This window comes from Corythoichthys intestinalis, chromosome 11 (assembly GCF_030265065.1).
Source record: "Corythoichthys intestinalis isolate RoL2023-P3 chromosome 11, ASM3026506v1, whole genome shotgun sequence".
Classification (NCBI taxonomy): domain Eukaryota; kingdom Metazoa; phylum Chordata; class Actinopteri; order Syngnathiformes; family Syngnathidae; genus Corythoichthys; species Corythoichthys intestinalis.
Window position 1 is genome coordinate 56,835,535 of NC_080405.1, and position 12,505 is coordinate 56,848,039.

Below are 12,505 nucleotides of genomic sequence, written 5' to 3' on the forward strand. Positions count from 1 at the left end.
TTGATTCACAAAATTAAATTAATTGAAAGTAGTTTAAAGCTGCTAATATAGAATGGGGACTGGAGTTTTTTATTTACTGTTATTTTTGTATGTTTGTTTACTGCTATATGTTAACTTGATACTGAAATAGTAGTTTGGTTTAGCCTGAGAGGATTTTTGAACAATTTTGGAACTAATGTACAAAACAAATTATAAAAAAAAAAAAAGAGTGGGGTGCATCAATAATCGTTTTATAATCGAATCGGAGCCTCTGAATCGTAATCGTAATCGAATCGTTAGGTGCCCAAAGATTCCCAGCTCTAATAGTTACTATATTCGTGGTTGAATTGGTTTAAAAAAAAAAAAAAAAAAAAAAGACTGGCATTAATATCGCATATTGGCAGTAATTTGAGGCAGTATATCACCTACTAAAATTTGTTATTGCGACACGCCTAGGTTCAGATACTTTTTCGTACCACTTTATATTAATGCGTGGTTGAAATGAAATATATCCGCCGCCTCTCTCTTCCTATACGTACGTGACATCAGCGTGTTATGCCACATTAAAAGTAGTCCAGGCAAAAAGGTCATGCTTAGAGCTGGCAAAATTGAACGATTCCTCGAGGCGGACAAAAGCAAAAAAAATGACTGGAGGCAAAATGGCGGATGAGACTTGTTGTTGTAAACTCGGAATCATGTAAGTCCTAATTGATACGTCCATTTTGTCTCCCCCTCCAGGTATCTTGCGGTACAGAGTGGACTTCCAAGGCATGGAGTACCAAGGAGAGGACGATGAGTTCTTTGATTTGGATGACTACTAGGTAGTCGGGGACTGATATATTGGGAGAGAAAATAAAAAAAGCAAAGGAACGAATGAAGAATTTAGGAAAGGAAAAAAATAAAAACGCCACCTCTCTTGCAGCAAGTGAGGGGCTCAACTGCGTCGACCACGAAATGACAGCCAACTTCCAATTTACTTGTCGAATACACAACCTTGCACATACATTTCATCCGTACACAGATTGACGAGTACATAACACAGGCTGAAGAGGAGTGTTTCTGTTTTTTTTTTTTTTTTTTTCTTCATCCAGAGAGGCGACAAGACCTCCAGTGAAGTCGACCCCGCGTCAAACGCAAATTCATATCAGAAGATGTCACTGTTTGTGCTACGTTTGTTCTGTAAAAAGGCTAGTTTTTAAGATGTTCACACTTGTTTTATGGGTCAATCTGAGGTTAACAGTTTGGATTTGAATCGGATAAAAATGGTGTTAATCGCTTACGCTACAACTGTTTTCTTTTTTTTTTTTTTTTTTTTTGGATATTCTACTTTTCGTTTATAGTGATGACACCATGCAGCTTCCAGTCTACAGAACTGCTTTTTGTTTGTGCTGCTACAGTTTTTGAGGTATTCCTTTTTTTTTTTTTTACTGATGGCATTACCACCACAAGTTTATTTTAGTAAGTTTATGCTTTATTTCAATCCATAGAGTGCTGGGTGAAAAAAGAAAAAATAACCGCAAAACCGTGGCAACGTATCACAATATGGATGCACATTCGCGCCACTAAAAAAGTAAAAATTATGATTTTTTTTCTGTAAAACAAGCCTATTTCTCTCAGTGGATTTTTTTTTTTTAACTTGCTGATTTTTTTTCCCTTATGTCTAAAAACTTTTTCAATTTTTATCCATTTTTTTTTTATGTGGTACAATGAAGTTGTACATTTTTGGGCACAATTACCTCACATTTTTTTCCCTTGAAGTAAACTTTTTTTTTTTTTTTTTTGCCTTGATGTAAACAAAAAAAAAATGTTTTTTTAATTTGAAATAGGAACCCAAAATCCACAAGAGGAATTTGACTTTTTGTTCTGAGTGATAATGGGCTGGTATAGTTTTGAATCTTTTAAAACACAAAAACATACATCCTTCTTCAGTCATGAAAATATTTCCACTTTAAAATGTTAATTTTGTCAGTTTCAAAAATAATTTTTTGTGCTTTGACTTTGTTCCGCCACTAAACAAAAAAAAAAAAATATTTTTTTTGGGGGCGGGAAAGGGTTTTCATAGATGTGTTCTTGAATATTTTAAAATATGAAAACATTTTGTTTTAAGTCAGTTATTTTTTAAGTATATTTTCGGTTTCTAAATATATATTTTTTTACTACTTTCAAAGCTAAAATAATCTAAACTGACCTGGAACTTTTTTTTTTCTTTGATGTAAACAACATTTTTTTTTTGTGCCTCAATTTTTATAAGTGGACTTGTATAGTTTTGTTTTGGAATTTAAAAAAACACAAAAACGCCATCCTCAAAATACCCCCAAGTCAACAGTAAGTGACCCGATATGAATAGGAAGTGGTGACTGAATGTGTTTCATTTCAGGTTCAAGATAATCAGCAGGGCGGAGAACCAAAAGTGGTATTTGCCATGTGCCTTTTTTTTTTTTTTTTTTTTTTAAAACCATGTGGCAAAATGTATTTTGCCATGTGGCATTTTTTTGGTATGTGTCAAAATGGATTTTGGTTTGTGGCATTTTGGGGGTTGGGGGTAGAAAATTACAGCCCCTCATGTTTTTCTGCCATTTAATATGAATGGAAAATTTGAACGTGCATAGCCACTACTGGCATAGCCTGACTCGGTTGCCAATTGAATGTCAATGCGCTGTACTGCTAAGTGTATGGTCAAAAATCACAGCCACACGTTTTTCTGCTATTTAATATGAAGGGAAAATTCGGACGTGCATACCCGTCTATGGCATGGATGTGCATGGCCTGCAAAACTGCAATAAACCCCCCAAAAATGCCACAAACCAAAATCCATTTTGCCACATGACAAAAAAATGCCACGTCAAAATCAATATTGCCACATGTAAAAAAAAAAAGAAAGCCACATGGCAAAATCCATTTTGCCACATGGCTAAATCAATATTGCCACATGTAAAAAAAAATTTTTTTTTTTTAAATGGCAAAATCCATTTGGCCACATGGTAAAAAAAATGCCACATGGCAAAATCCATTTGGCCACGTGGCAAAAATGAAAAGCCACGTGGCAAAAAAAAAGCCACGTGGCCAAAAAAAAAAAATGCCACATGGCAAAATCAATTTGGCCATGTGGCAAAAAAAATGCCACATGGCAAATACCAATTTTTGTTCTTGCTGTCTCAAGATATTTCCACTGTAAAATCTTCTAAAACATTTTTTTGTGTTTCGACTTTTTCCGCCTCTTAAAAAAAAATAAGTAAAAAATAAAATAGCGGAAATTGGCTTATAATTTGTTGGGAAAAAAAACGTTTTTTGTGGAGGAAATGGGCAGCAGAAGCAAGAAAAAAAATTGTGGATTTTGGCTTATTATGTTGAAAAGTTTTCATACTTGTTCTTTTGTTTGCTTTGTTTTTTTGGCAGGAATGGGCTTCCATACAAACAAACAGCACCATATTGTTTGCGTTCCTCGTAGATGCATATCTGTGTGACATCATTACTACAAATTAAAAGCGTAATATTTCCAAAACCGTTGCATCACAAAAGATTGACACCATTTTTACTCCCCCCCCCCCCCCCCCCAAAAAAAAAAGTTGACCTCTGATTGACCTTTAATTGATTTGTAAATACTTCAAAAAACGAAACTTTTTACAGCTCAAACCGGCACAAACGATGGACATTTTTATATAAATTTGCGTTTTGGCGGGGTTGGGGAAAAAGCCTTTCCTGAATCAATCCCTGCCTTAGAGTGCTGGTTCCTTCCCCTAGTTGGATCGAATTGGACTGGACTCATTTTTGTTCCCCTCCATTTTGAATGAACACATTGGCGGATTGTTTGCTGCCCTCAACCCAGTTTGAAGATGAACATTTGAATCAGCAATTATATATATAAAAAAATGTATTTTCCTTTTCTCTCTTGCTCAAATCTTTTCATTTTTACTGGCAACCGCTGCTGCTGTTTTACCAACGTGGGGGGGATTTTTTTTTTTTTTTTTTTTTACCTGGGTTGTTGTCGAGAAAGGGGGACAACGTATTAAAATTTCAACTGCTGAAAACCATTGCTACCTCCTCATCTCCTGTGCTCTCTGCCGTCAGCCCGCCCGCCTTCTGCCCGAAGATTTCTTGTTCCCCGGTTGCCCGATGTGACGTACGCACGACTGCACAGTAACGCCGGTTGTTTGAGTCGTCACGATCCCGACTTTGTTGAAAATGATTCCGTGTTTCCAAAAATTTTCAGCAGCGGAAATCGAGTTTTGGAAGTCTTCCTTGTTTGATTTGCTTTACTACCAAGATTAAATCCCTCCTATTTTTGACTATAAATCCGACATATATTCCACGAGTGAGGTGTTTGTATTTTTCCGATGCATTATGTACCTGTAATGATGAATTTTTGCCTTTATGTGGAAAAACGTACGGTTCTGCCAAAATTTGCCAAAAAACATTCCCGATGAATAAATTTCCCATTCGTTAACAATGGCCCTATTCGCCATTCCGTTGACAGAAAGTGACCCGTTATCTACCGGAAACCACCTGAAATGCCCCAAATCATCAGGAAGTGACCTCGAGGTGACCCCAAATCAACAGGAAGTAACCCATTAGCTACCAGAAACCCTGAAATGCGCCATATCAACAGGAAGTGACTCTGAAATTAGTCAAAATCGGCACATGACCCGAAAATGCTCCAAAATTAACAGGGAGTGACCTTGAAATGACCTAAAAGCAACAGGATGTGACTCGATAGCTACAGGAAGTGACCCATTATCTACCGGAAACTGCCCGAAATGTCTCCAAATTGACAGAACGTGACTCTGAAATTACCGCAAATCATCCGGAAGTGACCCCCAAATGACCAGGAGGTGACCCTGTAATTCTCTCAAATCAACAGGAACCCTGAAATTACCCAAATTCAAAAGGGAGTAACCCCGAAATACACCCAAGACAACAGAAGGGGACCCTGAAATGCCCCCAAATCAACAAAAAGTGACCTGATATAGTTAACCTGAAATGCCCTCAAATAAAGTGACAAAATGATCAAGTGATCCGGAAATGCCCCAAAAACAAGAAGTGACATAAACAGGAAGTGACCCTGAAATTATCCAAAATCAACAGGAAGTGACCATGAAATGCCCCAAAATCAACAGGAAGTGACATGGAACTTACCCAAATTTATCAGGAAGTGACATGTTATTAAGGAAGTGAACTTGAAATACACCCAAATCTACAGGTGACCCAATATCAACAGGAAGTGACCCAATATGAAAGGGAAGTAACCCTGAAATGCCCCCAATTAAATAAGAAGTGACCCTGAAATGCCCCAAAAACAGAAAGTGACCTAATAGCTACAGGAAGTGACCAATTATCACTTCCTCTGAAAAACTCTGAAATTCCCCCAAATTACCAGGAAGTGACATGTTATCAAGGAAGTGACCTAGAAATACCCCTAAATCTACAGGTTACTGGATTTAAACAGGAAGTGAAACAAAAATGCCCCCAAATCAGGAGGAAGTGACCCAACATGAACAGGAAATGACCCTGAAATGCCCCAAAATCAACAGAAATTGACCTAATAGCTACAGGAAGTGACCCATTATCTACCGGAAATCAATAGGAAGTGACATAGAAGTTACCCAAATTCAACAGGAAGTGACATGTTATCAAGGAAGTGACCTTCAAATACCCCCCAAATCAACAGGAAGTGAACCAAAAATTCCCTCAGATCAACAAGAAGTGACCCTGAAATGCCTCAAAATCAACAGCAATTGACCGTATAGCTACAGGAAGTGACCCACTATCTACCAGAAACACCCTGAATGCCCCTAAATGAACAGGAAGTGACACGGAAGTTACCCAAATTCAACAGGAAGTGACGTTATCAAGTAAGTAACCTTGAAATACCCCCAAATCAAAAGGTGTCCCGATGTCAACAGTAAGTAAAACCCGAAATGCCCCCAAATCAACATTAAGTGACCCAACATGAACAGGAAGTGACCCTGAAATGCCTCAAAATCAACAGAAATCGACCTAATTGCAACAGGAAGTGACCCATCCCTGAAATGCCCCCAAATCAACAGGAAGTGACATGGAAGTTACCCAAATTCAACAGGAAGTGACATGTTATCAAGGAAGTGACCTTCAAATACCCCCCAAATCAACAGGAAGTGAACCAAAAATTCCCCCAGATCAACAGGAAGTGACCCTGAAATGCCTCAAAATCAACAGCAATTACCTTATAGCTACAGGAAGTGACCCATTATCTACCAGAAACACCCTGAATGCCCCGAAATCAACAGAAAGTGACACGGAAGTTACCCAAATTCAACAGGAAGTGATGTTATTAAGTCAGTAACCTTGAAATACCCCAAATCAAAAGGTGTCCAGATATCAACAGTAAGAGAAACCCGAAATGCCCCCAAATCAACATGAAGTGACCCAACATGAACAGGAAGTGACCCTGAAATTCCTCAAAAATCAACCTAATAGCTACAGGAAGTGACCCATTATCTACCGAAAACACCCTGAAATGCCCCCAAATTAACAGGAAGTGACATGAAAGTTACCCAAATTCAACAGGAAGTGACGTTATCAAGGAAGTGGCCTTCACATACCCCCAAATCAACAGAGGTGACCCGATATCAACAGGAAGTCAACCTGAAATGCCCACAGATCAACAGGAAGTGACCCAACCTGAAAAGGAAGTCACCCTGAAATGCCTCAAAATCAACAGCAATTGACCTGATAGCTACAGGAAGTGACCCACTATCTACCGGAAACACCCTGAATTCCCCTAAATCAACAGGAAGTGACACGGAAGTAACCCAGAAAGTGACGTCTTATCAAGTTAGTAACCTTGAAATTCCCCAAATCAACAGGTGTCTTGATATCAACAGGAAGTGACCTTGAAAAGCCCCCAATTCAACAGGAAGTTACACCTAAATGCCCCCAAATCAACAAAGTGACCTGTTAGCAACAGGAAGTGACCCATTAGCTACCATAAACACCCTGAAATGCCCCCAAATCATCAGGAAGAGACACGTAAGTTACCCAAATTTAACAGGAAGTGACGTTTTCAACGAAGTGACCTTGAAATGCCCCCAAATCAACAGGAAGTAACCCGATATCAACAGGAAGTGACCCAGTCTCTACCGGAAACACCCTGAAATGCTCCCAAATCAACAGGAAGTGACATGGAAGTTACCCAAATTCAACAGGAAGCGACATGTTATCAAGGAAGTGACCTTCAAATGCCCCCACCTCAATAGGTAACCTTATATCAACCGGAAGTGAACCCGAAATGCCCCCAAATCAACAGGAAATGACACGGAAGTTACCCAAATTCAACAGGAAGTGACATATTATGAAGCAAGTAACCTTGAAATACCTCCAAATCAACAGCTGTCCCGATATCAACAGGAAGCGAACCCGAAATGCTCCCAAATCAACCAGAAGTGACCCAATGTGAACAGGAAGTGACCCTGAAATGCCCCCGAGTCAACAGGAAGTGACACTGAAATGCCCCCAAATCAACAAAGTGACCTGTTACAGACAGGAAGTGACCCATCATCTACTGGAAACGCCCTGAAATGCCCCCAAATCAACAGGAAGTGACACGGAACTTACCCAAATTCAACAGGAAGTGACGCCTGAAACGCCCCGATATCAACTGGAAGTGACCCAATGTCTACAGGAAGTGACCCTGAAATGTCTCCAAATCAACAGGAAGTGAAGCAATTTATACAGAAAGTCAAACTGGGATGCTTTAAAATCAACAGGAAGTGACCAGATACCATCACAATAAAGCGATATCTCCAGAAATTGCACACGGCATTAAAATGACCAAGCCTCCTCACAATAAGCAATATTAATTGCTTTCGCTACGCTGGTTCTTTTTCAGGATAGCAACAGCATCTTGAGCAAATGTCCTTTTGTTTGGGGGAGTCACCGGGGAAAGCCTTAGTAGCCCGCTCAACCAACTATCAAGCGGTAAACGCGCTTAACCACGCCCCGCCAGGAAGAAATTGTCCAATCCCCGCCTTGGTTTGACGCATGGGCGTTCCCGTCCCCCTCCCTCCCTCCCGCGCCGTCCTAGCCAATGCTGTTCGCTCGAGCAAAGCGAATGACGTCTCTGCATTTGCGGGCCGCCGACGCAGGGCTGGGTTTCCATTTTCAGAGCGAGTTTCGGGGGGGATCGTCAACATGGAGCCGGAGATGGAGGACAAAACGCTGGATCTGATGGTAAGACCCGTTCCGTTGCGGCATCGCGTCTCAGATTCCAGCGGGTTATACGCCGCTTGCCGATTCGAACGGAAGAACAAACCCAAACGGTTATCTGGAGAGCCGGAGGAGAAAAGTGGGGAACCGGGAATCGAAGGGAGGGCCTGAAATTATCGCTACATTTTTAAGTCACGTTAAAGACAACTCGCGCTATTACATACGGAATTTCTACCTCGTTTCGTCTCGTGATGGTGAACAACATACCGATTCGGCTACGGTTGGGAGTTGGCGGTGTCCACGACATTTTGGCGTAGCCGTCGGCCGACGACAGCGGAGGGTTCTCGGGGTAACGTTCACTGCGGTGACGCTGCGCCACTCGAACTGGGCCCTGTCTGGGTGCTAGCCATCCAGCTAGCTCTGGCTAGGGAACGCTGAACTGACTAAAATGTACGCTTATGTGTCCAATACTTGCTGTGTGATTGAAGTAATCACGATAAAAGATACGCGGACGCGTCCAGTAGTTTCTTAAGCCTCTGGGAATGTTACTAAAATGAATAGAAAGTGAAGCTTGGCTGTTTATATTTTTGAAGTGCGTAGAAGGAAGTGCAGTGCTTTTTCATTCATATAGCATTACGCTTGGCGAGGTAGCTAGTTGCTATGTTGCTAGCTCGCTAGGTGGACAGGACATTCCTGTCCATATCAAAATAGATATTTAGTGGAGACGGGAGTCGCGGTTTGCCTAACTAAACATAGCCAATAAACTGCCATTGTAAATGCGGTTTATAACGTGTGGGTTTTGTGCTAATCATTTAGCCGGTTTACTACGGTTTACCGAAAGCTAGGTTGTCGTTAGCTTGACAATAGTACTGATTTAGTAGTAGTAGTATTTTTGTCTTCTTCGGCTGTATATTTTTGCAAGTTTGGATAGCTTTTTTTTTTTTTTTTTTTTTAATTTTACGACCAATGTTTGTGTGTGTGTTTTGTTTTACTTTGGTTTGTTTTTGTTGCTTCGTCAAGTTGAACCACAGTTTGACGGTAAAAATAGTCTGTTGATAGAGGTGCCAAGTCAGATATACTAACTGAATGTAACGGTGGCTACTTTTACATGGACAAAATTTTCTTAATCCGTTCAGTATTTGGATTAAAAATGATGGGATGCACTGGTGTCATATTAGGGTTTGCGTGTTCATTTATCAGAACTTTAGTTTGAGCCAATTATCTAACCTGCGCAGATTGATGCTGCTTTCATGTTGTGTCGTAAATGTTTTAAAGAAGCTTATTTTTTTAAAAAGATTTATAGTCAATTTGCACGTTTTTTTTAAGCCAACATAATAATGTCGACTACACATTTATAAAAATTGTATTTTTGAACTAATTGTTTGCTAAAATGTTTAGTTACAGACAAAAAAATGACCAGGTACAAATTATTTAACGTGCGCTGATTGGTGCTGCTTTCATGTGGTGTCGTAAATCTGGTTAGAAGCTTATTTTTTTAAAAGAAGGTTTATGGTAAATTTGCACTTTTTTTGAAGCCATCATAATAATGGAGTTTACACATTTACAAAACAAAACAAAAAAATCGTATTTTTTAACCAATTGTTTGCCAAAAAAAATATAGTTAGAAACTCAAATTTACCTGGAACACATTATTTAACGTGTGCGGACTGATGCTGCCTTCATGTGGTGTCGTAATTGTAAATAGAAACTTAGATTAAGAATGTTTAAATTAGATTTAGAATTTTAAAAAATTTTATCGTGAATTTGCACCTTTTTTTTTTAAGCCGCCATAATAGCGCAGTGTATTAGGCTCGAGCGTTTACGTCACAGCAGCACGGGATCATGCGAGATTTGCGACAACGCAACCATTGCGGAAGCATCACGGGACATTTAAACTTAGCGGCAACCAAAGATGGAAAAAAGTAAGGAATACTTGCCAGTTCGATACAGAGACAAACTTGTTACCACGGCGAAGGACAGATATGTGAGCAGTTTTAAGGATGTGAACAATGTTGACCCTCACGAGCAAGCCGAACACAAATGGAATAAAGATGTCGACAAGCTTCCACCACTACGCGAAATGGACATCATGCTGTATTTAGTGTTTGGTATATGTTACTACACTCATCAGCAATTCCGAAACTACAAATCGCTACAAAGCTACGAACAGTTTTGCTGCGGATGGGTGCAGGATCTTCACTTTATGACCATAGCAAACGGCAACACATCTTTCTAGCAAAGGTAGGCAATGTGTGTTTACATTAGTCTGTGACCACGGATGTACAAATCTTTTGCTGCATAAAATGTAGCCTGTGTACAAATTCTTTGCCACTCTCTCACGTCAAAATATTACAGCTTTTTCATTTAGCAACGACATGAATTATGTCTTATGAAGACAATGCACATGTATGCATGCTAGTTGTTTAGCTTTAGCAATAGCTAACAACAGGCCGACTTAGGGCGTAAAGTTACTGAAATTTGCGTAAACAAACGAAATTAACTTACCGGAGTGGAAGTGCATAGAGCAAACTCAGTGTGTAACTGGAGAATCAAACGTTATGCCCTTCCTTCTGATCGAGGCCACCCATGCCATTCTTCGACGTTTGGTAAGTTCAGATATGAGCTTTCCCTCGCCTTTTCTCCATGTAGGGATCCGGAAGAAACTCAATGGTGTTCCGTCGAGCTGTACATTCTCCTTTCTATTCGATCGGTTGTTGCAATTCTTTACCGCACAATAATTTCCAACCATTTTTAAAGAGCGACCTGTGTTGAAATGCCTCATTGCTTATGTTTCTCGCTTCCACAATGGCGATAGCGGCGGAAACCTCGCGAGTGCCACGTCATACGCTCGAGCCTAATACTAGGGTTCCGCATTGAGCATCTATAGGACCCGGTGTTCGGCCATTCCTTACTACGCGGCGAAACGTCCTACACAATGTTCAGGGCGCTTGCGCATGCATTCACACGCATGCGCACATCGGTTAGAGGCGGCGATTACTCACTATTTTTGTTTTTATTTAGTTATTTAGAACCTTTTCACAGCCTCAAAGATACTTTTTGCATGTATTACCCTCTCATACTTTTAACCATTGTTTTTTTGTGTTAGCTTTGAAGCAGTTGACCACATTAGTCACGTAGCGTGTTTAAACTGTCCTTATTTGATATAACTGCATTTAAGTATTTTCTGCAGGCATTTTTTTAGTACCTTATTCCTGTATGCATCTAAACAAAACAAGTTTAGAGCGCACGGTAGTACTTTAGGTGTCAAATTCGACTAATGTAGGACGTTTCGCCGATGTAGAATATTTTGGCAGAACACCGGTTCTAACACTCCGGGAGAATGGCGTACCGCAAGCAACACGTCACTTCCGCTCATTAATATTCATGACATTAGCTACTGTTGCTAAGTAAGGACAAGCCACCGTTTGTCCCTAATAGGAAATGAATGGAAATCGTGTACGAAGGAGATGTTTACAGAGTTAAACCTACCAATTCTCTCCGAAAATGATGTGCCTCGTGCCAAATTCACTGGCAAAGATGTGGAAGAACATAAAAATGTTCAGTTAAAGAGATGGCTTTAGTATCCAAGGCTGAAAAAGACGAAAAAAAACGAGCCGACCTAAGCATAGCTTTAGCTTTTTTATCGACGCGACTGACAATGACATTTTCCTGTTTCAACAAGCTATCCTTTACCATCAGCCCTGTCTTTCTTATATATCCTCTGGTTGTCCTACGTCTCTTACCGTTCTTGGGGGTAATTTAGTTAGCTTTGTGTGGCGATCGCAAATGCTACTCAGTGACAGCCAACGAACACTTTTAATTTTTTCATTGATAACACATCTTAATCGTATAATTTATTTACACTTCTCCCTTGCTAAAGTTGTTTTATATATATATATATATATATATATAACAGAAACGGTAACAGTGGTAGTCAGATACCATTGTAATTCTTTTCAGGTCATTCATTGTCAGACAGAAGCAGTACGGCACAACGTTACGCTAAAAAAATAAGTTAAAAATATAAAAATGGCTTACCTCTTTGTCCTCTGAAAGACCATGCCAACCCAACATAATGTTTACTGCATATGAAACGTGAATTGATTCGCCGAGCTGGTGTTAAAGTCCGCGCAAGTTGATTCGGTCTTCACATTTTTTCCTCTCGAGGTTTTGGTTTCCGGAAACGTATGAAGAAAACATCCTTCATGTGTCGTAATGTCTAGAGTCGTTTCTACAAGTTCCAAAAAAGCAATGCATGATCGGCATGTTCATTTTTGAAAGATTACTGGAGAAAAGTAGCACTTTTTACGTTGGGTCTATGCGAGGGCGGGTCTATACCTGTAAT

General features: G+C 39.9%; 2 protein-coding genes across 5 annotated transcripts in view; both read left to right on the forward strand.

Annotated features, from left to right (window-relative positions):
* etf1a (eukaryotic translation termination factor 1a) overlaps nt 1-3,527 on the forward strand; it is a 28,795-nt gene extending 25,268 nt beyond the window's left edge. For all 3 annotated transcript variants that reach the window (XM_057849675.1, XM_057849674.1, XM_057849676.1), the window contains exon 11: nt 718-3,527. In XM_057849675.1, the coding sequence (XP_057705658.1) occupies nt 718-800 (83 nt within the window). In that variant the 3' untranslated portion in view covers nt 801-3,527. The remainder of the gene's footprint in view (nt 1-717) is intronic.
* Nucleotides 3,528-8,018: 4,491 nt separating this feature from the next.
* Nucleotides 8,019-12,505, forward strand: part of fbxw11a (F-box and WD repeat domain containing 11a) — a 39,892-nt gene continuing 35,405 nt past the window's right edge. Inside the window, exon 1 of one of the 2 annotated variants that reach the window (XM_057849673.1) lies at nt 8,019-8,184. In XM_057849673.1, coding sequence (XP_057705656.1) covers nt 8,146-8,184 — 39 coding nt within the window. In that variant the 5' untranslated portion in view covers nt 8,019-8,145. The remainder of the gene's footprint in view (nt 8,185-12,505) is intronic. The other variant, XM_057849672.1, reaches the window with a different exon arrangement.